The 25,246-nt window shown below is 44.5% G+C and overlaps 1 protein-coding gene across 3 annotated transcripts in view; it reads left to right on the forward strand.

The window, feature by feature from the left end:
• Positions 1-3,880: 3,880 nt before the first annotated feature.
• The window catches only part of LOC419112 (transmembrane protein 110-like), a 30,217-nt gene continuing 8,851 nt past the window's right edge, over positions 3,881-25,246 (forward strand). For all 3 annotated transcript variants that reach the window (XM_015293958.4, NM_001030842.2, XM_040700857.2), the window contains exons 1-6: positions 3,881-4,069; positions 13,568-13,616; positions 14,185-14,280; positions 16,312-16,433; positions 23,384-23,496; positions 24,545-24,628. In XM_015293958.4, coding sequence (XP_015149444.2) covers positions 3,961-4,069; positions 13,568-13,616; positions 14,185-14,280; positions 16,312-16,433; positions 23,384-23,496; positions 24,545-24,628 — 573 coding nt within the window. In that variant the 5' untranslated portion in view covers positions 3,881-3,960. The remainder of the gene's footprint in view (positions 4,070-13,567; positions 13,617-14,184; positions 14,281-16,311; positions 16,434-23,383; positions 23,497-24,544; positions 24,629-25,246) is intronic.

Raw genomic sequence — 25,246 nt, forward strand, 5'->3', positions numbered from 1 at the left:
AAAATAATAACAATAATAATAAATACCTCAATCTAATTCAACACCATGCAGTTATCTTATGCATTTTTAAATCTGGCAGTCCAAAACACTTAACTGGTCCATGCTGCTAAGTCTTCCTTTTGTTGATGTTGCTCATCACTGCTGTGGGTTTAGATGTGTTCAGTCCACGTGTTATGCTCATGTAGCATGGGAATGTCATGGGAGATGCCCTGGCAGAGTCGTAGAATGGCTTGGATTGGAAGGGACCTCACAGATCATATAGTTTCAACCTCTCTGCCATGAGTAGAGTTGCCAACTGCTAAATCACACACCAGAGCAGGCTGTCCAGGGCCCCATCCAACCTGGCTTTGAACACCTCCAGGGATGAGGCATCCAAAACTTCTCTGGGCAGCCTGTACCAGCATCTTTTTGGTATTCCAGCTGTCATTTCCTTGGTCAAGGTTGGTTTTCATTGAGCAAGGAGATGAGATGTTCTTACTTGCTGTGGTGTTTTCACTCTGATGGGCAGCTATATCTTGGGAAGCAAGGTCTCAATACAAATAACAACTGTTTAAAGGAACAAACATTTTTATTATGATAGCCCCCCTTCTTCCTCTTTCCTCACTTTTATGCTGACTATAACACCATACAGTATGGAATGTCTCTTTGGTGGGTTTAGGTCAGCTGCCCTGGCCTCACTTCATAGCTCCTCCTGCACAGGTTTCTTCAGGCTCTGGCATACCTCAGATTTACCTCATCTCATCTTTGGACACATTCTTGTCCTGTTCCGTCTCTGCTCTACTCTTTATAAACCAATTTTACTTGTCAGTCAGGCCTTGGCTAATCCTTCTTTAAAGAGAAAAAATATAGAAAGTATTTTCTGTGGTTTCTGTGTGAGTATTTGTCTTCTTGTCTCTGAGAATTCAGAGATTTACTCTATCCTTCCTTTCACACGTACAAAATTGCCAGGATTGCTCTTTGCATCCCTTACTACCTGAAACTATTGGAGTGCCTTGGCTCTTCTGATTTTAAGTATAGAACCATCATCTAATATTTAAATTAAATTTTCTCAGGACTTTATTTTCTTTCTTTTAATTACTTCTTTTTCATTTCTAGTAGTTAGAGAAAATCTTGTGTATTTGCTTACTTGGTTTCATTTTTTCTCACTTTGCTATTTTTGCAAGTAGCATTAATAATTCTCATCCATATTTCTGTAAGATCACAAAGATAGATGGAAGTAAATCAACATAAACTGACCATTTGTGACCCAAGCCTCTCCAGACTTTTATCCAACCAAGGCTTTGGGAAAAGCGAAGGATCCTCTCCTCTCCTCTCCTCTCCTCTCCTCTCCTCTCCTCTCCTCTCCTCTCCTCTCCTCTCCTCTCCTCTCCTCTCCTCTCCTCTCCTCTCCCTCATTTAAATGGGATTCTGCACCTCTTTGCCTCTGCAGAGAAATAGAAATCCTTGGGGGACAAAAGGTATGGAGACAGCTGTGGGACATCTTAGTTGCTGAAATAATATAGCAGAGTTTAGGAGCCAGAGCCCACAGACTCTACTACCAACACAGCTGAGCTTTAAGGGCTATTTGCACAGGTTTCAAAAATCCAAGTATTTTGAAGTGCAAATTATGCTTTTGGTAAGCCAAGACTATGGTTTCACAGTGAAGTGTTGAGTACAAATAACCACTAAGGGATTGCTATCTCTCACTGCAGTGAAGGGCAGGAAGGGGTGAAATCAGGATTTTTCCTCTTTCTCTCTTTTATAGCCTGTGTGTTTTCACACATACTGGGCTCTCTTGTAAAAGTTTCAGCATCTGAAAATAAGGCTTCAGATAACTTTCCATTGCTGAGTGGAGCAGCAGGGAGAAACCATTACTACTGGCTGGCAGGAGTGCAGGATGCACAACTGGTGAGAGGGAGCCTTGGGAAAGCCTTCCTTTGCACATATACACACAGTCTGCTTTGATGAATAATTTGAAGGATATCCACAGAAAATGAAATTTTAAGAACTATCCACCTACTTCAAATGTCTTGTGTGTGTGTTCTCCAAATGCTGTGCAATACTTGGGCAAAAAGAGCCTGAGGCAATTCCCAGATGAAAAATTGCTATCCAGCAACCAGTTCTTGGAAATGGTTCTTCAAAAGCAGCCAAGGAAATTTAAGAAAAAGTAAAATGTTAGAGCCAAAGTAAATCTGTGTTAAGATACATATTGCTTTATAGATGCTAGCAAGGTGTTCAGCTGGCTTATGTAATAATATCAACTTTAATATTTAGAATTTAGAATTTAATATAAAGGCAACTGACTGCAAAACACAGATTTACCAACCCAGAGGAATTAACCTTTTTATGAAACTATGTTGCACACATGAAATCAGCTGAAAATGACTTCACAAGATCAAACTTCCAGCTTGCTGATTGAACTCGTGATTAAATTGTGATTAAAGCTGGTGACTTGAGCATCTGCCAGTCCACAATTTGGTTCACCCTTGAAGAAAGGAAGGATTATATCTGGCAGGGGCTATTTCATCACGTTGGTACCAGGGGATGTGTTGACTCAGATAAGAAAAAGTTCCCATGATTTTCTTTAGTGTCTTATAATGTTTACCATTGATTTTAAGGCTACTGCTCGGAGTCATATGATATGATGAGATTTGCAGCCCGCTCGGTTTTGTAGCTGAATGCAAGTTCCTGTGTCTTGAAGACAAGGAGGAAAACTCAGCTGCGTGACCTCAGTGCTCTCTGAAGAACTGAAAAGAAAGAGAAAATGAAACCTGCCCTCTGGGGAGGAGGCTGTAGAGGGGGAGGGGAATGGTATTAGGCAGAGTAGCAAGTTTGAGGCAGCAATTTAAGATATTGACCCCATCAGTAGACCCTGAAGTGTATCAGATCATCCTGCCACAGATAGAACCCCCCCCCTAATTCCTCCTGGGACCCCCACATTCCTCCCTGACTTGACACCCAAAACTCCTCCATGTCCTTTTCATCTCTGTGGCCCAAAAACCCATCAGGACCCTCATTCACTCTCCCCATTAGAGCACACCAAGCCCTTGTGGGATGTGCCCAGTTTGGCACTCCCCATCCTCAACAGAACCCCTCAGTTCAGTACCCCAGACTCCACTGGGACCACAGCCTAAACTCCCCATCACTGCACCACACACTTCACTGGGACCCCCCAACCTTGCAGCTCAACCCCCAAAGGTATACCTACATCCCCTCCCTCTCCTGGCATCCAAAACCCTACCAGGATCTCCCCCAGCCTGGCACCCTGATCCCTAACATCATTCCCCAAACAACCCAACCCATCCTACCCTCTCAAACCTCACCAGGAACCCCTCAACCTGGCACCCCAGACCTCAGTGGGACCCAAGTCCAAACTCCCCATCCCAGCACCCTAAACCCTGCCAGGACTCCCACAACCCAGCACCACAGTTCTCACTTGCATGCCCAATTACCCTCTCCAACCCAGTACCCTAAGCCCCCCCCCAAGGACCCCAATCCATATTCCCCATCCAGGCACCCCAAGCCCCAGTAGAACCCCCAATATCTGGGGCTTCAATGGCCACTGGGACATCTACCCACCTTCCCCATCCCAGCACTCCAGATTCTGCCAAGGCACCAGAGTAAATTTTCTATCCCAGCATCCCGAACGCCACCAAGTCCCCTCACCACCAAGTGACCTCTACCGGACATCCCCTAAGCCCATCCTATGCCCAACCCTAAATCCACTCCTAAATCCCCACCCACAGTCATACTCATCACTGTGCCAATATCAATCCCTGTGCCCATCTCCATCCTTCAGCCCATCGATCGCCACGCCCACTCCCACGCTCACCCGTGTCCCTCCCCACCCCACCCCACCCCACCCCACCCCACCCCACCCCCGGGTGTGGCCGCCGGCAGAGGGGCGGAGGCGCGGAGCCGGCTTTGTAGGCAGCGGGGCGGCTGCGTTCCATTCTTCGCTGCCCTCCGCTCCGCCCGGTCATGGCCGCGTCCCGTCCGACTCACGGCTGCGGCAGCGGAGCGCTGCTGGGCTGCTTCGGAGTGCTGCTGCAGGCATTGCTGGCGCTGTGCGTCTTCTGCACGCTGATGTGTGAGTACCGCGGTACCTCCGGGGCTGTTATTTGGGCGAGGTGCTGGGGGAAGCTCTTTACTCGGAGAGCGGTGAGGCACTCCGGGGCTGCCCGGAGAAGCTGTGGATGCTCCGTCCCTGGAGGTGCTCGAGGCCGGGCTGCACGGGGGTTTGGGCAACTTACGCTGCAGTTAGGAGGTTAGAAGCGGATGTTCCTTAAAGCCGCTTACAACCCAAACTATTCTGGGATGCTATGACTGTAGTCCCTTTTAGTTGGGTACCGCAGCCCGTTTGCCGGCACTGCTCGGAGCTTCGTGTCGCTTTTAATTTATGAAGTTTTTCCTCCAGATCTGGAGGGTTGGAGAAGGGATGGCAGCAACTCGCACCCGGCAGTTAGGGCGCCAGATGCTCTCTTGTAAAACTGTTGTTCCGAGCCTTTATCTGATGGTAATGAGGCACCGCGGAGTCGCGGCTCTGATGTGAGAGCTCAGTGGCTTAGAAAATTTTAATGAAGGGTGGAAGCCAACGGTGTAAGCAGGAAGAATGTGACAAAAAATAGGATGAGCATCAGGTACGGCGCTGCTTGGTGAGAATAATAGCTCCTCTAATTGCTTTGTGATGTTGTTTTGCTTAACTTTCCCTTAAAATGTGAAGCTTTTTGGGCTGAGTGCTGTTTGCTGGGGAGGGACGGTAACAAGAGAAAGCAGTGAGAAGAGGTGAGGGCACTGATGTTGGAAGACCTGAGAAAATCATTGGTGCTGTGCCCCAGCTGTGCTGTGCTTGGAGCACCATGGGTGCTTCTCCTTGGGGTTAAGTGATTTAACACAAGCCTCAATCTGTTCTCCTTGTTGTAAAAACCTGCAGTGACAGTAACTAAAGCTTCCAGTTGGGTTGAGGAGCCACAGGTCTTGAATCTCTGTGTTGTCTGGACTCCAGTGTTTAATGCCAGTCAGCTTGTGAAAGCTGCAACAAGTTCCTCCTGTGACAGCTGATAGCTTGTTCCAGTGGGAGTAATGACATTGCAACACTTCATGGCCTGTATTTCACTGAACCTTAACAGTAAGAGCAGACTACTTTGTTGTTTCTATTGTGTGTTTTTTTTTTCCTGTTCCTGTAGTGGGAGAGGCTATGTGTTAATTGATCCATAAACCAAGGGGGATACCTCATGAAATAAAGGGTATTAATTATCAAAATACTCCCACAAATGAAAGCATGGACTTGATGATTTGCTAGCAGTAGCTGTGAATGTTGTTCTCCCTCTGATGCAAGAGCTAATATAGACTCACAGAACTTCCTGAGTTGGAAGGGACCCATAAGGACCATCACGTCCAGCTTCTGGCTCCATGCAGGACCACACAGGCAGCTTGGGGCTGTGCCCACTGCCCTGGACAGCCTGTTCCATGCCCACTGTCTTTTTGTGCAGACCCTTTCCCAGACCCTCCCCTGACACAGCTCCATGCTCTTTCCTCAGGCCTTGTTGCTATCACACCCCTACCCGTGGCAGGGAGTTGGAACTGGATGGTCTTTAGGCTCCCTTCAAACCCAAGCCATTCTATGGTTAGGGTCACCACTATTACAGCAGTGAGGAAAGTATTCCTTGGAGTTTGCTAATACTCTAAACTACTGTATTCTGTCTTTACAGTTGTAGTCAAGCTCCTTTGTAGTGTTGTCCAGGGCTTTCTCTGACTTAGTAATCAAATGAGAATCAGCTGTAATCCTTCACAGCTGCCTACTGTGGTTTTGGAGGTACTCTTGCTAAGAGAATTAAGATGTGAACACTGGAAAAAAGAAGCAGCAGAACCTTGCAGCTGTGGCTGGCAATCTAGCTTCCTGGGCAAGAGCTTACCCTTGGGGAGGTCGTGATGTGGATAACTCAGAAATCCTGTCTGAAGTAGTTGTCAATGCTTGGCTTCTGAGTGGATTTTGCAGTTGCTGCATGTGCTGTGGGGGTTGCACAAACTTGTCACTTGGACACCAAATCCCTTAGAAAGAGAAGACAGAGGTCTTGAATAGATATCTTAGTCACGTTTTTCTTTTTAGATTAACAGGGGAACAAGTGAAACAGATCTGGGGAGTCAGTTAAGAACTTCTTCTTTCGATTACCTCTCCTGAAGCTTTTTAAGCATTCTTCTGAGCTCTTGAACAAGGTTTAGTAACACTTGTGCTATGGCAGTGTATTGTGATTTGGCCCAAGTGGCTGGTCCTGAGGTAGGACTGTGGAATAGCAGCTCAACTGTGACAACAAACAGTAGCTCTCAGCTGTGGAGGGAAATTTTGGTGAAATCCTAGAGTGGCTGGAGTTGGAAGGGATCCCAAAGATCATCTAGTTCCAACCTTCTGCCTTGGGCATGGTTGTCACCCACCAGATCGGGCTGTGCAGGGCCTCATCCAACCTGGCCACGGTCACCTCCGGGCATGGGACATCCACAGCTTCTCTGGGCAGCCGGCGCCAGTGGCTTACCATCCTTATTGTGGAATGGTTTGAATTTCCTTATCCTGAGGGATGGGTGGAAGGAATAGCACTTAACTCAGGACAATTCTGCCCTAGTGCAGAACTCAACTTTGTTGCTGTATGTGCTTTGGATTGCTGCGCTGTTTCTGTGCTTCAGAACTATCTTACGTGCTTCCTATGTGGTGCTTCAGCTTTTACACTGAGTATCTCTTGGAAAAAAAAGTGGGTTGAAGTGTGCATGTATGTCAGGAAAGAGAACTAAATGATAGATCACTGGATCTGTGCAGACTTACGTTCTGTTGATTTTTAATAAACCTGTCCAGGACATGGGAGCACTACACTGCCATGCCTGGGACAGGCTCTGATGACTTTGCTTCCTTTAATGTGAAAATATGACTGTATTTGATTTGATTCATTATACTGAAATGGGGGCTTTACCACCCTCTCTTGTGGGGGTAAAAAATAAAGCCACAAAGATTTACAGCCTGGGAGAGGTGTGAAGCACAGGGCTGTGACTCCGGTAGTCCAGGTCTGCATGCAGGTTTGTAGGTTAAGCAAGAAGCTACATATGGCAGGACTGCTATGACTTTTTTCCTTCTGCCTCAATACATGTGAAAACTGGCTGAGCTTGAAAACATGTGTTGTGCTTTGTAAGCTGGAAGGACCATGTGGCATTTAATACGCTTCATTAAGCAAAGCACAGCTTTCTATGGAGCTTTTGAATTTGAGTTGTTGATTATGTTGACCTCCTCTTGGAAGTCACCTTCTGAGCTGCTAAACCAAGTGGTGAGAACTGTGTGCTAAACGGTGATTGGGAGAAATAGAAGTTGAGGAGGCTTCTGCTTGCTGAAGAAACAAATGGGTTGGGTAGGCTGAGAAACAAGCAGGCAAAGCTTGAGCTGCCTGAAGTTATGTGTAACCCATGGGCTGTGAAGTACCATATGCATTGTTGGATAGGTTCTGCTGCATCCGGTGGATGATTGATGCTATAGGTGATTCTTAACTCTTGTGTAAGAAAGTTTACAGGGAAATTTTGTCATTTAAAAGGGTGGAGAAAGTAAACTTCTAGGGAGGAGTCTGTTAAATTTCCAGTTGGTTGATTATTTGGTATTTGTGAGAGAATTGACAAACTTCAAGTTTGGAAAAAAAAAAAAATCTCAATTGCATAACTTCATTTGTTAGGTCTCTTAATGACATCATGTATTAGTCTGAAGATATAAAGCATTCCCATGTTTGAAGTGTGTATTTCAAGGCACTGACCTGGAATCTGGAGATGCTTTGTGTGTAGAGCCTCTGTTGCCTCCCCCAGGCACAGTTAGAATGACATTTCAGCTAGAGCCCAGTCTAGGTCTCTTCTAAGACCTCCTGGCCAAATGGAGCCTGGTCTCAGTAAGTGCATACAGCTAATGGTTTTATCACAATGTGGTTTATGGTCACTTGGCACTTGAAGGCTCTAATATGTATGTGTCCAACTTGGTTTTAATGACAATATGAAAACAGAAGCTTTGTTACTTATATACATTAATTATATGTGAGCCAAGGCAACTCCTCTTCACTCAATGTGGTGCAAGCAAGCCAAAAGGTTGGACATCCATGCTCTAATGGCAGCCATAAAAATCCATGTAGAAATAAGACATTGGTAGTACACTAATTGCATGAGGTGGAACTTGAAACTGAGTACTGCATGACCTTTACCTGGGCAATTCATGTACCGTGCTAGTTGGATGCTCCAGCTGAGCAGGGTGGGTGATGGGATGATGCTGTTGCTCTCAGAGTTTCAAAGCTTGTACTGTAGTAGGCTTGTGGGTAACTGGATTTAGATGAGGAATGGGAATAGATGGTCTATGGATCCTGGAGAGGAAATATTTCCAAGTCCTTTTGTTTTGGAAACAGCAGAATTATTCCTTTCTGTAAGGTTTATCTGCATTGATCTAGAAGCTCCAGTACGTGGCACTGTGCAGGATTTGGATGCTTTGCAGAAGTCCACTGCTTTGAGTGCCTGAACCTGCTACTGATGCATGTTTCTGCTGCAATTCAGAGCTCTCTGTGCTGGGAGAAGCTTTTTTCCTTGAGAAGATGCTATAGAGAAGCCTGGAAATATCCAGATATGTTCAGTAGGAGCTGGTATCATTTTTTTATTTCCCTGTTGCCTCATGTCTTGCACTCAGAGATAATCCAGAGCATATTTGCCGTTTGTGTACAGAGTATTTAGCCTGTTTTGTTAAAGGTATGTAAATTTTTTTTTGAAGTCTTGGTACAACAGTGTTTGGGAAGGAAGCACCAAATGCATTCTGTCACTTGCATGATACACAGGTTTGTAGCATCCCCCTCTTCAAACCATTGATAGATCTGCTGCTGCTGAGCACTGCTCTGTGTTGAGGTGGTGGGTATGTGTTCTGAGCTTTTCTATCTTGCTGGCAGCATGTTGGCTGCTGTCTGTGAACAGTGACTGCTGCTTCCTCCCATTGTGTCTCCAGTCTGAGTTGCTGCAACCTCATGCTAAAAATAGTGCAGCCTCCATAGCTTTGGTCTCTACATGTTGGCTTCTTCCTGTCAGGAACTTAGAAAAAGCCTGAGAATGGGTGTGTCTTGCAAAATAGGTTGAAATGTGTTACTGGAGACTCTGCTACCTATAAATAAAGTGGAGGATGGCAGAGGAACAGCATTTCCTCCATAGGATAGTAGCTCTGAATCCTATTAGGTAAGGCCAGAAATCAGGTGGTGTGACGCTGTCGCAAAAATAAGCTTCCTGGTTTCATGGTAGGGGATTTCTACTGGGGAAATAAGCTTCCCCCTCTGGTTTTATAGATATTTCACTTAGGAGTCCGTTTTGCTGATCTGTTTTGCTGCTACTGTAGCTAATTCTGCTTAAGTCAGGGGTTTATTTCCATGAGGGGTAATAGGCAGATGTACATCTGCGTTGATGTTGTCCGTATGCAGTGCATGGTCAGTGGGGATGTTGAGGAGAAGATGCTGCATAAGGGGTTGCTCTACTGCATGGGCAAGATGTGAGGAACAATGGAAGAGAATCTGGAGCTATGCAAGTCTTTATCAATTATAACTGGGAAATTAATTACTACAAAAGTAGGCTGTAGGGCAGCACTGCTGCTGTCCCATATCTTCAAGGAACCATACATATCTGGGGCAGACAAAGCTGTTTCCATTGCACTGCGTCGGGAAAACACTACAAATGTCCACTTTGTCTGCAAAAAAAAATGTTTGGAAAAAAAATTAGAAGGGTGGAGGGGTGGATCTCATTGAGCTCTTACCTTGTCCTTGTCATTTTCTGACTCCTTGCAGATCTATAAGTACTCTTCTCCCAAGTGGATACATTCTTTTTTTAACCGTTTCATGGATTTCTATTCAGATGGACAAATTCATCCTTGCCTGGAGATCCTCAGTGAATTTAAAGTGTCTCTGATCTTCATTGTCTTGACTGAAGAGGAAGGGTCTGGGAGCATTTTGTTTCCTGCCTTGCCCTTTGTTGGCCATAGGCAAAAGGCATTTCTCCGAAGTTGCTGTTCATCTTCCTTCCCTTTTGCTGAATTTCGGGGCTTTCTGTCTGCTCTAACTGGAGCAAGTAGAAGTGAGTGTTAACTTGTAAAGACACCAATTCGGGTTGTCACCTCAGTGGCTTGATCTCTTTAATGGGATAGATGTGGATGTTCTTTTCCTACCTCTCTTACCTTTCCCCGGGATATTTTAGATCATATGAATTAAACTCTGCTACAGTGTGGCTGAGTTCCTTGGAGCATCTTCAGAGTTAGAGCTTTGTGAAGCTTCTTGCTCTAGAAGGCTGTCTTTGAAGCCTTTCTGAAGGAAACGTTTCTCCAGTGAGCTATTTCACAGCTGACATCCTCTCACTTTACAATTCAGTTGAAACTTAAGGCATCATTAGGGATGTGGTTGAAATAACTATCAGTGAAGGGGCAAGTAACACAGAAAGAACCTGGGCAAACAGTCTTCATCTTCCTCCCTTTAGCTCTATTACATGGATCTTTAACTGTGAGCATGGGGAGTTCTTTGTTTAGTATTGTCTTCAGTTGGTTGGGGATCCTCTCCCTTCTGTCTTGTGCACCTAGAGTCATAGAATCATTTGAGTTGGAAAGGACGTTAAAAAGCCACCCACCTAGTCCAACTCTTCCTCTACAGTGAACAGGGACATCTGTATCTGAGCAACTTCAGAATGCTCAGAGCCTGGTCCAGCCTGGCATCCTGTACTAAACAATCTTAATTGGTTACAGGTGCTAAAATTCAGATCACAATTTTTGTTTGCGCTTCCATGCGTGAGCAAGCACAACTTGTCCTATAATAGATCTGTCCACTATCAAGACTTGCCAGAGCCACGGTTGCAAACCCATGCCTGTAGCTAATGGAAAGCTGAGTGGCCTCAGTGAATAGAGATTTCCTTTGAGAAGAGCAAGAAGAGACTTGAGCTGTTTCCCAAGCCAGTTGAGCTTGAGCATCCACCCAGGGATCTGTGCATGCCCTGGTTCAGATCCCCTGCAGGGAGACTTGGAGGAGAGGAGTTTTATCAGCTTCTTGAGGTTTCAGAGACCTGGAGTAGTTTTTACACAGATTTGAAATCACCCTTAACCTCTGGGTCGTGGCTGCTGAACTACTCTGCTGCCTGTTCAAGCTCCAGTGATCTTGGCTGGCTTTCTGGCTTAATTCAGAGACAGCCTGATGCAGCTCTGCACAGTTAATGCCCTATTAAGCAGTTAATTATTTCTCTATAATACTAGCTTTTATCTTTAATACAACAGTTTTACTGTCTCTGATAATTACAGAGTCTCAGATAACTCTCTTAAATCTAATGAGGCATGACAAGCCATGTTCAACAAGGCACCACGCCATTAACTTCTTACCTCTTGTCATCTTATCACACTGAATTACTGTATTTCTAGCCTGAGTGGCTGTGGATACATATATGTCACTTCTCATTAGGACAACAGTAAAAATCATCCCTCATGCTCTTGTGGTTGGGCTGGTGGTCAGCTTGGTGGCCTGTAGAGCTCTTCTGTGCCATAGAGAAGCTGTTGTACTCTTTGCCTCAAGTTTGTTAGTTCCAGCTTAAAGAATTCTGGCCTCTCAGCTTCATTACTCCATCGATTTGTTTATTCATTGTGGAAGAGTGAAATGTAACTGCTTGTGTTTGGATGTGCCCGAAGTCCTAGAGCTGAAGGACATATATTTTTTTCATGAGTCACCTTGCCATTGTGCCAGTAAGAGGTGCAAAGTTTCCATTTCATTGAGCATCCAAGCAGGGGAATTCCTAGAATTTTTTTCAGGCTGCATCAGGCAGGAATTTCCCACAGAAAGCAGCCCAGAACTGTTTCCTGGGGCAGATGGTTGGGCTCCAGTTGGCACATTGAGTACTCAAGTACAGTGAGACTCACCCAGTGCATCAGTTAATTATGATATAGATGCAAGACATAAAAGAGCAGTTTATTTGGAAATAGCTGTTTCCAGCTAATGTGGTATCTTTTTTTTTCCCAGCCTTTACTGAGCTTGTTGCTCTGTTGGTTGATCTTTCAGTTAATGGGTCTGTGGAGGAGTGTAATCTAGAGTTGGATACCAATTATATGTGTCTGTTCTGGTGTTTGGTTTACTCTTTAAGTCACAGAGTAAGCTACAGAGCTCCAAGAGCAGAGACTTGGTGATGATAAAGTAGATTGCTGGCGGTCTGTTTGGGCTTCAACAGCCTCTTAGAGCGCTCATCACAATGACCTGCTCAGTACTGGGCAAATCTGGGGGTTGATGAAGGGCTTAGTGATTCATGCTTCTAATACATACCCTTGAGATAGCTTGCCTAGGGAGGTTATGCAATGATTCATACTTGTGTGTTCTGTAGCTTTCAGGCTCTATGTTCCGCTAGATGGCACCACGAAGCAGCTGCTATGCTCATGTCCTAGGATGGAGTATCGGGTGCAGATGCACTGAATTAGTTTCTTTTTTCCTCCAAAAACAAACAAACAAGAAAACCTCACAGCTCAGTACTTTTAACTCTGAAATCCTGTTCAAGATGGTAGTGTTTCAGGAACTGATTGTGACAGGTCAGTTCCCCATTTACATGGGGTTTTGAGGCAGCAGATGTAACTGCAGAGCCTCTAGACTTAGGTGTAGATGCTAGCAGCCATCTCACAAAGCAAAATGATGCTACTGAATGCCCTTTTGTTAATTAGGTTGGGAAAAAAATACAGTGGGAGAATCTCTTCCAGGTCGTCTTGTTACAGAGCACTGATATCTTAGGTTTAAGGGAAGAGGAGTTGGCCTGGTAGGTGATGCTTTGCAAAATGAGTTCCTAGCTGGATTGACAGCAAAGCAGTCAAAACAACTTCTGTGTGTGGCATAGCACTAAGAAGCTATTAGCAGCTCCTATTTGGGCATGTAAATGCCACCTGAATCCAGGGAGAACATAAATCTGTGGAACAAGCAAACTGGGACCCTTGGAGATGCTTCTGCAATGCTCAGACCACTGTGAGCAGAACAGAGTTTAGAAATGAAAAACAAACTTAGTGTTATCTGCAAGTAGTAACTATGATAGACAGCACTGAAGGGTCCTGGAATGCAGGACCTGAGTGGCTGCAAAGAGTGAACTAATCTATATGCAAAGGAACTTCATTTGAAGTATTCATATATTCTTCGAGTCTCGTGGCTGGTGGTACTGAAACCACATCCCAGACACAGCCAGTGAACATCCAGAACATTGTGTAATAAATCAGTGTTTTAATAGTGTCTCCAGTTTGTTGGCATGAGCTTGGAGCCTTACCTGTTTGCAGTTTGGCCCTGGCACCGTTATGGTAGGGGTGCTTACTGACTTCTGGTCATGTGAGCTGCAAGGAGGAGATGGCTTTATTGTGCCTCTGGAATCCAAAAGCTTGATGGACTAATGGAATACGTAGTTTGAATATCACTACCATAACTTTTTATTTGCCTGGAAGAATTATCAAGGCTGGCAGATAGTGATGAACCCTCCCCAGCTTCCCTCTGGCCACTTGACAATGCATGAAAATACACATCTGTTCAGCTCTGCTGGTTAACATAATCTCTAATTTTCTTTGCAGTAAAACGATTTAAGGAACCAAAAGAAGAGAGGCGTCCCTGGAGGATATGGTAAGACTTTAAATTTGGATGTTAAAAAGCCCATGTACCTCCAGTATTTCTTCTACTAACAATCTTCATGGCTCTGTGACTGTTCTATTGGTACTTAGTCTTTAAATAAAATGCTCTGCTGCTACTTCCCAAGACAAATTTAGTAAAGCAACTGGTACTCCCTAGGAATAAATTCTCTCCCTAGCTCCTCCAAGAAAGCTTGTTTTCACTATAAGTGACTGATCCAGGAGGTTATGGTCCTCTCAGATCTGCTGATGCAGCTGTACATGGGTTGTCTTTCAGACCAGGTCAAGTTTTGGTCTTATAATCATCTATTTAATCAAATCTTTCTGATGGGTGGGATGATCCTGTGAATTGTATGTAGGGCTAGGCTGGCTTGCCAATATTAGCAAAGAAAAGCCTCTGTCCCCTGACTTTGGTTCTTCCCCTAAAGTAATCTGGAAATTAATGGAACTCCCTTCTGGGGTATCAGAAATGCCTCTTGAAGGAAAGCAGGTCTATGCCTAGCCTTTGCTTGGCTGACCTCTGCTGATGCTCTAGGAAACAGATCTTGCTTTTTTCTTTCCAGGTTTTACGATACCTCCAAGCAAGCAATTGGTGCCCTTTTCATCCACTTTGCCAATATTTTTCTGTCTGAACGCACTGAGAAGGACCCTTGCTCTCTGTAAGTACCAAAGGCCCTTCCATTCACATCTCACATCTTGAAAAAGAGGGAGGAAACCAACTGGAAAATGTTTGGTTTCCACCATATATAGCTATTTCTAGTACTAGATGGATGCTAGAGAAGTATGCTCTGCTCAGTGTGATTGAAGGCCTTTATCCAACATAAGGGTATTTTTCTTGGAACTTCAGTTTTACCTACCACGTGCATTCATGTTGTCCTATTTTGGGGCTATGTAAATTAGATTTGGAATTTAACAGAAATGTATCTTTACTCCAGACCAGACAATTTGCAGCTACAAGTTGTTTTAGAACTAGGGAAAGTTGATTTGTGTGTGTGTATCCCATTTGAGCTCCAAAATGCTCCTTCAAACTTCCTGGGCATCTCCTTTGTTTATATTAGAATGCTGCACTTCATTGTGTTTCTTTAAACAGCCACAAGTTTGGCTGGGACTAAATATAACCTCTAGAATGATTGATGATTGCTTTTAAACTGACATTGTTTGAAAACAACCACGTCTGTGCTTATGCTGTGCCCTTCAGTGTCTCCTAATGTGCTTGGCATTTTCCTGCTCTCCCTGCCTTTAATCCTAAACTGGGCAGCGTAGAAGTCTGAAATCCTGTTCCTGGGCTCTGACACTCCTATGCTGTGCATCCTGCCCAGTATAAACTACCAGAGTTTTACTGGGAGTGCTCTGGGAACTCTAAGAAGCTAGTTTGAGCCTTTAGAAATGAGAAATCCTAATGCCTTTTTTTTTTTTAATGGATATCAAAAGCAGATTGTGGGTTTTTTTTTTTTCAGTATCTTTATTCAGAAGCAGTATCAAGCTCTGGAAAAGGAAACATTTGTTTCTGTAGCTCTGTGCTTGGTGGTGTTTTCACACTGTAGAAGTATCTGACCTATTGCTGCAGAACAAGATTCCAATAACACAAAACTGGCCAAAAAACAGTATGAGAGATTTTTCTGTGGAGTTCATTAAAATACCAAGCCCTGGATTAGAGATGAAACCTTCTGGGGACTGCAAGGTTCCTTCAGGTCTCCTGTCTCTCACATGCTTTCCAGTGAGGCTTAAACCTCCAGAGCTGCAGAGCAAACTCATCAGGCACAAATCTCCTGATAGGGATGGATTTTGCTGCTGGACCTGCATCAGAAACCCCAAACTGGAGGCTTTCAGTGACCCCAGAGTACCTGCTGTTGAGCCAGGGCTTGTTGGCTCTCCTAAATTCTTCTGCCTCTTACTTTGCTTCTGCGCTCATAGAGCGTTTTACAGCTGCTCTATGAAAGTGACTTTTAGCCTTTCCTGTGGAGCATCTGTGGTGTCCAACAAGATTCAGTTTTCTTGTTCTGAAATTGTGAATTGTTCTGAAATTCTGAAGATGTTTAGAATCATTAAAATTGGAAAGACCACTGAGGTTGTCTAATCCAACTGCCAACCCATCACCACCATACCTACTAAATCATACCCCTCAGTGCCATATCTACTCCTTTGAATACTTCTAAGGATGGTGACTCCACCACCTCCCTGGGCAGCCTGTGTCAATACCTCATCACTCCTTCTGAGAGTAAACTCTTTCTAATATTCAACCTGAGTCTCCAGTGGTGCAACTTAAGGCCGTTACGTCTGCGTAGTTATGCTTCTCTGAAACTTTGGTTTTAATTTAAGAACAAAAGAATGGAATCTTTTGGAAGTAAATGGAATCCTCTCTTGCTGGGGGAGTAAACCTTAGGCAACAGTAACTCAAGAAGTGTTTAATGCTGTGTGAACAAATGAGTGTTGCCAGGGAGGTGGTAGAGCCTCCTTCCACTGCTGATCAAGCTCTTAAGCTAGTAAGGCTATTGGTAAATTCAGTAACATGGCAAGGAAGGAAAGCTTGGACCACTAAGTAGGGATTTAGAAATCATAGTTTTCTATAGATTCTAATAGATTTCCATATTGAAGATGTATAGTGAAGTTTGTGTCATATAGATTTGAACACATACAACTTGAACTTGTATTTTGAAGCCTTACAAAGTGACCTTTTCCTCTGTTCCTAGCTACCTTATTAATTTCATCCTTGATGCCACGCTGGGGATGCTGCTGATTTGGCTTGGTGTGAAGGTGGTGTCCTGGGCTGTGCAGCGTCAGAAGTACACATATCTGGTCTTTGGAGAATATGGTATGTCTACAAAGGTGACTGGTTTATTCTCTTCTGTAAAAGGGGAGAAGAAAATGGCCAGTTGAGGGGGAAAAACATGAACAGATTACTTCTATTATCTGTCAACAATCAGCACTGAATCATTAAGGCTGGGGGGAGGGGGTGGGGGGGAAAACACTAAGATCATCTAGTCCAATCATCAGCCCATCCCTTCCATTGCCAATAACCCATGCCCCTCAGTGCCACATCTGCCCTTCTCTTAAACACCTCCAGGGATGGTGATTTCACCACCTTCCCAGGCAACCTGTTCCAATGCCTCACTATTCTTTCTGAGAAGAAATTTTTCCTATTATCCAACCTGAACCTCCCCTGAATGTTAATTATGTTATGTTTTGGGACATCACCAGGTTGTGGTGACTGCTGTTGTGTTAGTCCTGCTTGGGCACAGAAGATTGGTGATAAAAGGTTGTACATGTCCTGAGGTATATGATCCCTCAACGACACGTGTGTAACAAATTATGGTGTTTGGATGTCACAGTGGTTTTCTGTAGGGCTCTTTTGTGGGGGTTTTGTTATTGGTTTCCTCCAGCCTCTTCTTGAAATGTGCAGTTCTTGCAATTGTCTTGAGTTATGATAGGCATCAGCAGAGCAACAAAACTGGGCTATCAAATGACGTTTTCCCAAATGATTTCTTAAAACCATTTTTTTCATTTAAAAAACACCTAAAAGCGCACGTAAGCTCGTCAGCCTCTGCTTCAGTTCCTGTGTTGAGGAAGAAAAATGCTTTCAAAGAAAGCCTTTCTCCAGCAGCCCCACTAGAGGGTAGCACTTCTCTTCAGAAGGAGGAGAGCAGTGCTTCCCTGCAGTGACGGGAGGAGTTAACCCCTTAGGCTATTTTGCATTAGTCTTTTTATTTAGAAGGTACACTTTATTCATATGAATAAACTTCGAGTATTTGTATCGTTAAGTCTATTCTAAGGGTAGTCTCACTCCTTTGTATTCTTAGAAGTTGATGAAACTTGAACTGAAGCAGGATTAGTGTGGAGACCACACTGAATTCGGAGCTTTAGCTGAGACTTGTTTGGTGCATAAGAGAGGGAGCGCTTCACCTACCTAAATAGGTTTCAGCACAAGGTGGAGGGAGTGGTTGGGTTTGTGAGATGGCTTGTGGCTAAACCTGAGAGTAGTTTTAAAGGCTGCAATGTTCTAAAGTCATTCAAATGAGGCAGCAGAAGAATAAATATTCCTGGTTCATTTTCACTGTGCAGTGAGTATTCAAAGCCCAGCTGCAGTCATCCCAGAGCACTGCTACACATGCCACATTTGCAGCTGAACAGAAGCAAGAGGAAGTTAATGCATATTGACGTCTCTAGCCTTGCAGAGTAGTAATGAACTTCTGAGCTGAAGTTTCCATCCTCAAAGGTTGGCTTAGACTACAGAAACAACTTGCTCCTCCAAGGAAATCTTGGTTTAGTTAACCAGGTTTCTGCTGCTCTTTGAATTTAGTTTTTGAGCTGGTGATTAAATCTCATCCACCCAGCACCATTCTTGGTGCAGGTCTTTGGCCAGAATGACTGTGATGGAAAAGTTAAATGGGAGTCAAATGGCACATACAATGCAATCCTGCTGCAGAGCTAAGGAAACAGAATTCTATCCTCATCTCTGCTGTGAAGTAACTTCCAGACTGGTTTGGAAGATGCTGGCAAACACTCCACAGTTTGATACAAGCTTCAGATTCAGTTTCTGGACTAATTGCTGTACCAGACTTGCATTATTTTCCTCAGTTATCGTGAGGAGCAAAAGTTTCTCCTGCTGTCCTGCAGAAGAAGGTAGGCAGAATACCAGAAAAATACCAAATCCACGATACAGACAGAACCTACACTGTTCTCTTAGGCAACCAGCTGTCCAGAACTGACTGTTTAAAATAGATTATTCTCATATTTACAAAAAGAAGTGGGAGACACCCATTCTGAGATCAGTCTCTTGAGTCTTAGCCAGAGGCTGCTGAGGCCAGAAATGACCTGTTTTTGGCTAGTGGAAAGTCAAAAGTTCCTATACCTTTATGCTCCTCCAGCTTTGCCCAGCAGCTCTTTGGACTGCCTTTAAGCGTAGGAACGTAAATTAGAAAAGGCTGCTATCTCTTCTGGAGATGCTTGGCTCCTGAGAATGAAGACTGGCAAGGTTTGCTCTTCATGCTGGTTCAAGTAGGTTTTGGAAAATGGTGGTTGATAAACTCCAGCCTCCAAACTTAAGTCCTTCAGCCTCTCTGCAGTTCTCATGGCTATAAGTAGCTTGCTAGAGGGAAACCTCTTGATGGCTGCAGCATCCCTGCACTGTGTACCAATTCAAATATTCAAGTACTTCTAAAATAGTACTTTAAGGCAAACAAACTCTATCAGCTCATATTAAGACATATTTTTGTAGTGAGTGAGTCAAACGCTGAAGAGCAGCATCACAAAATGGTGAGAAGAAGTGGATATCTTGGCTTGAAAAGTTATTCAGGGAGGCAGGCTTGCGTAGGAGCATGGCTGTGGTCACTGGCTATTCTGTTTGATGCTTTGTGTTCATTTGCTGTCTGTAAATGGAAAGGCAGATTGCTTGGAGGCCTCTGAAGTCTGTTTAGTGGCCTGTTGAACTCTGCTGGTCAAACTTAGTTATAGCAGAATGTGCTCTGCGCCAGCTGCTGAGTTTAACTGAGGACCTGTGTAGGCTGCTTTTGGCCCTGCTGCGATGGCGTACAAAATTTCCATAATAAATATTCCCATGTACCGAAGCAGCCGAGGGAGCTGGCTGCTAATGCCTGAGGAAATACTGCTGAAAATAGCTCTAACCTAGGGGACTGTTTTGTCCTTAGCATGCAATTCAGATGCTTTACCAATATTTCTTGCTTTGCTCTGTATGTAGCATTGATAACTACATTGATACTTTGGACGTACAGTTTAAATATTCTTCACTGAATTCCTATTAATTTTCTCCATCCCCACCATCTAACTCAATACAACTTTCAAATACTTACTTCTCCTTAACCTTCCTGAACTCTCTGCTCTGGCAATGGTTAAACACTTTCCCACCTGCTCAGTGCATGAGTAGTCCCTGGAAGGCCAGAAATAAAGCTGTCTGGCACTAACACGTGGGCTTTGACAGCTTGGTACTTTAGGCAGCTTGGATTAAAACTAATCCTGTTGTATGGTAACAACTCAAATACCTCAAGGGGTGCTGCTTTTGCTCTGCAAGCAGTTGGGCTCCCACGCACAAGCAGAACATGGGATGTGTCTGTGAGGTGGTTGCAGGTGCTGGGGATCCTAGGGCTGTGTCAAGGAGGTGGTGTTGATGGTGGGATAGAGTGCTGGAGGAGAATGGTCAGAATGTAGTGTGTGCATCCTTTCCACTAGGAATTGCAGGGCGAAGATTTGTCTTTGCTGCAGGGAACCACTCAAAGGGAGCGTGATGTGGCTTTCTCTAGCACGTCTGCAGAGATCTTTTGTGCCTGTTCTCTTCCTTGCACAGAAAGGGAAGATTTTGCTTGTAGCTAAGGGGAGGGCATTGAATTGGTTTCTGCCTCCAGCAGATCAGTTTCTGTTGGCTGGCTATCTTGTATGCAGAAACAGCCTTGGAGGAACTTACTCAAATTTGCTAGTGGAAACACCTGATGCACAATCATAGTGGTCTTTCCAACCATAATGAATCTAAGATCATCTAGTCCAGCTATCAACCCATCACCACCATACTAGGAGAATCTCTCATGTCTGTGGACTGAGGGATTTCTGGGCGGCACTTGGTTCACTGAAGACATTAAGTGGCACCTAAGGATGCTTCTGGCCATCTTGCTGTAGGAAGCCAGCATCTAAATGAGCACCCTTCTGCCACTGGGGGACTGGGATGCTGGAGAATAACTGCACCCTGTGATCTTCCTGCTAGGTAATGGCAATAAAGACATGTAATTCTGTGCTTTGGGATGCATTCCTGTACAGAAACATCCCATGTTCTGAAAACAAAGCTTGGAGTCTTAAGAGGAGAACAAGATTCCAAGACAGTAGCAAGTTGAGGCTGCTGAAGGTGATAGAGCAGATGGCTACATCTGACCCATAGGTCTGCAGGTCTCTTTGCAAATCCTGCTGTTTAATCTGGGCATGTCAGAGGGCTATTAGAAACTCTTACTGCAGAGATCTGCAGCTGCTGCTTTAGGTGACACAGGAAGGATCAGAGTGAGAAGCTGGATATTTGATGCTCCTGAGGTGCAGGCACCTCTGACAAGGTGAGGTCTGGTGGGTAGTAAGGAAAAAGGGGTTTCTTTAGGACTGAAAGTGAGGGGGAAATGGTTTAGGTGAGAAGGCATTAAAGATGGGGGTGAATCTGCCCCATGGTGGGTTAGGGAGCAGACTGTTTCTCTTCCTGTCTGCATCTCAGCCTTGTTAGCCAAAACCTATCTGAGTGATGGAGGGTTAGGGCTGTTAAGTGCATGGTATGCAGAAGTAAGATCTATAGCTGCTTGGGATAATGAATGGTAGTGACCTATTGCCAAAAGGGTGTGAGGGAGCAGGCATTTAGGAGGTATCTCCAGCTTGCTGATGCTTCTGGGGAGGGCTGAGACATAGGAGAGAAGTGTGCTGCAGGTGTCACTGCAACCAATGTGGGACAGCTGATTGCAAAGCTGTGCTTTCAGTCCCTGTTTCCCCATGGGGGATTGCCCACAACAGCTGATGACACAGAGCAAAAGGCAAAGAGTTCAGCTGCAGGAAGGAGACCGTGGGTATGTTTGTTTTCCGGTTTTGTCTGTGTGAGCTCTGATAGATGATGGTAACCAGTGAGAGGAGTGGTTGGTCTGGGGATATCAGGCAAAAAGCCCCACTAGGCTCAGCCAGTGCTGAAGAGGAGTAGATACCAGAACTCATCAGGAGAGGCTATGTGTGCTCCAGGAACAGTAAAACCTCTCTGACCCCAGCCTTTAACTGCAGACTGCTAACAATGCAGCACAGACCACCCATCCAGCTGCTGCCTGCCAGGGAGTGCAGATGTGTGCTTTCCAAAATCCTCAGTGCTGGTTGCACTTGCATGTAACCTTCCCAGTTCCTTCTCCATGTAGTTCCTGCTGGTCTGGCTCTCAGCATCTTGAAACCACAGCTTCCACTTCCTTCTATCACCTCTTCAGTTGTGGCTTGGGCAATTATAAAGCTGGAATGCAAGGTGATCACATGGAGCTCTCTGGCATGGAGAGACAAGCTGGATGCCTGTTTTCAGCAGTGGCTTTGCAAATATTTTGGTACACTGCTAACAAATAACAGGAAGGACAAACATGTATGCAGACCTGTTTTTGCACTCCCTGGTAAGCGAATTCTCCCAGTGCTGGACTTTATCAGATAGCAGCTCTTAGTAAATCCTGGCCCATGCTGCTTGTGACCAAAGGTATGCATGATGATTTGGATAAATGTTTGCGAACTGCTTGTGTGGGCTTCCCTTGCTGTGTCTCAGCAGCACTGTGCTGAGAAAAGCAGGGCAGAGCTCCTTGTCTGTTGCCATCCAAAAGTAGCTTGAGCATCCACCCCTAGCAGTGGATTTCTTGCACAAATGCAATTCCAAGTTCTGGCCCAATTCCTCTGGAAGCAAACACTGCCAGGGATTATCTTTAGATTTGGATGGTAAGAGGAAGTGCTGCATTTTTTCCTAAGCCAGATACTGCGGCTCAGTTTTGCAGACCCAGGATATTCTGATGACCTGGGAAGATGATAACCAGCTGGGAAGGTATTTTCAGATGGCTGAAGCAAGCACATGTAATAGATCCAGTGCCATTATCACTGCTAGCAGTACAAATATGCTTTTTGATTATTACTTGGTAAGTACTTCATTGGAAGCATTCATATTTTATTAGCATTGATTATTTTTTTTAATGGGTTGCTGTAAAATCTAGGGGGATGGAGCCACTGTCTCTTGTTCAGACAGTGTCACATAACCATCCGTTCACTCAATCAGCAAAAGCCTACTTCAGTTTAGGACTGAAAGCTTTTGTCTTACATTGAAACCAGTGACCAGAAACTTCTGGAAATTAGGTGGGTAAGATTTGGTAGGGAGCGACTTGGAGGTGTAGAAGAGGATCTGCTGTGCAGTGCTTTGTTTTGGAGATTGGAGTGGATTTTAATTCAGTGAAGATGATCAGTTTTGCACTCTGGTCCATAGGGGCCAGGGTTTTTGTGAACTGTTCCTGTGAGCTTACTATTTCATAGAAAGTAATGGGGCGGGGGAAATGGTGGTGGGGTGAAACTTTTCTTTACAGACTACTCTAGGTTTGCTAAGGTGAAGAGAAATGAAGTCTCTGGTACCCTGGCAAGAGGGGCAAAGCAAGCTACTAATGTTCCCGAAGCAATGCTTGCTAGTAAGGAGCCATTTGAAAGCTCAGGAGTCTCAGCAGCTTAGAATCCTAGAATCACTAAGGTTGAAAATGACTAGATGATCTTAACAGTCTAAGTGTCAACCCATCACCCCCATGACCAATAAATAGAGTGCATACACGCAAGCTTATTCTCTATACAAGGGTGTCAGTGATCTGTGCTTCTAGGTGGGGTACTGGCCACCTTGTACAAACAGGGTTTCTTCCCCTTATCCTTCTATATATTCAGCTCAAAACAGCTCAGTACTATAGGCTGGATACCTGCAATGCCTATTGGTGGCTGAAGGAGAAGGAAAAGATGCATCTCCAAGGCTCTGTACATTCAGGGGTCTCCCCAAGAGGAGGAGAATGCCACCCAAACCAAGATCCATCTGTTTAGTCAATCTCCTTGAGGTTATGGGGAATGTTTCTTTCAGCTGTGGTTCTTGAGTATATGAGGGCTGCTGGATAAGCATAGGCAGAGCCTGGGCTGTCTCTCTCCCCATATGCATAAGGTGAATGTGTGCATTATAGGATGCATGTCAAGCCTGGGGTAACTTATCTGCAAAGCTGTCTTGTCCTGTGTCTATGTACTGTGCTGTTCTTCCAGGTGATCCTCCACAAGCTGCTGCTTGGATTAGCCAGTGTATCCTCTACCTGCTGATAATGGTTGTGGAGAAGACCCTGATCAACCTTGTGCTGCTGATCCCTGGTTGGACAGAGGTAGGCTCCTAAGTTGTATTTTATTTTCCTAGCTACAGCTATTGTGGCTTGTTTCTTGTCATTTTTGACCTGTTAATGGTCCACATCATCACAGGTCTTTAATCCTTTTGACTTGTTGACAGTTCTCTGTAATAATTAGCTATTACTTAAGTCTGAGGAAACATGATTTTCATAACAACTTGGCTTCTGATATGTTCTCCTGCTTGTCAAGAACTAGTGGAATATGATGATTTTTCTTCAGCTTTCCTTTCCATTCTTGGAAAGATAAATTGGGTTGGGCTGGTGGCTGAGATACTTCAGTTCTGCCAGGGGATTTCCACATTATCTTGTCAAGTCAATACACTTGTGGTCTTGTGCCTAAACTAGGGAAACTGCTAGATCTGTCCAAATTAACCCCTACCAGAGTATTGCCCCACCCTTCTCCTCATGCTTTTGTATGGTAATTAGGGGGACATTAGTTTGTTGGGATTGTTTTGATTAAAGAAACGTACATTCTTTTGGGATTTGTAGCCATTTATACATTGGAAGGTAGGTGTTGTGAATAATTCACTGGTTAAAAAAAGCTATTTAAGGAATTCAGGGGTCATCCCAGTATTGAGTGCATTTGCACTTGGAGCCTTGTACCCAACAGGCTGTTCTGACCTAATTGTATTGCTGTTTGCAGCAGTCTGGGAGCATTTATTTGTTCCCGCTTAGGGCTTCTCTTTCAAATGTAGCAGCCTACAGTGCTCAGACTTGGCTGTGAACATTCATCTAGCATGTGGCTGTGCAAATATGTTGACTTTATTTTGCAGCTAGGCTCAAGAAGCCAAGAACAGTCCTACCAGCTGTTGTCACAGGTAGTTAAAGTCTATCTGTACTCATTTTATTGCTGAAAATGAAATGCTTGGTATCTGTGCTAAAGAAATGCCTAACCTGCCTCTAAGAGCTAGGCTAAAGCAAGGGATGCAGGACCTTTGCTAGGACCCAGTCAGCTTAAGAATGCATCTTGTTTGCAGCAAACAGCTATTTGAGTAATGCTTCTAAATGCTTTTTCTTTTCTCTGCAGCTTCAGCAGATCCTCCTGAGTTACATCCCAAACCCCCAGTTGGAGCTTTTCCTGGTCATGCTTGTTGTGCCTTTTATTGTAAATGTAAGTGATGTCATTGCAAGTACAAAGTGGGGTGGTTTGGAAACTGATCCTTTCCAATGGGAAGAATGTACAGCACATGGGTTGGGGCAGCCTTGAGTAATCAAAGTGGATGGACAAGGTAAAAAAGTGGAAGCAAAGATACTTGCTACAAACACAAATCCGTAACTACTGCCTACCAAGGGCTCTGCTCCTGATTCCCACTCCCTTGTCCAAGCTGCTGTGTGACAGGTTCTTTACTTTTTTTCTTTTGAGGACAGTTGAAATGCATCAGCTGAGAACTGCATCTAAACAGTGAGTTGCAGGCACAAAGCTGCCCCAAAGCCTATTAAAGTTCCCATAGGAATGGCTTTTCAGTGTGAACTTGCTGTGTTTTCAATTGCAAGTAAGAGTTAGTGGAGGAAGTGTGTATGAGAAGAGAGGTGAAAAAGACAAGATAGTTCAGTGGACTTACAGGGCAAAAAAGTCCTTACTGTGATCCATCACAAGAAAGTTGTCCTTGATCAAGGGAGCTTTTTTTAAGTGTACTGTAGTTGAGGAAGGAAAAAACAACTTTATATTTGTTGTATGTTTTGTTGTATGTGCCAAGTAAAGAGTCCCTACAAACAACACAGAGCTGCA

The sequence above is a fragment of the Gallus gallus genome, chromosome 1, assembly GCF_016699485.2.
Source record: "Gallus gallus isolate bGalGal1 chromosome 1, bGalGal1.mat.broiler.GRCg7b, whole genome shotgun sequence".
NCBI lineage: Eukaryota > Metazoa > Chordata > Aves > Galliformes > Phasianidae > Gallus > Gallus gallus.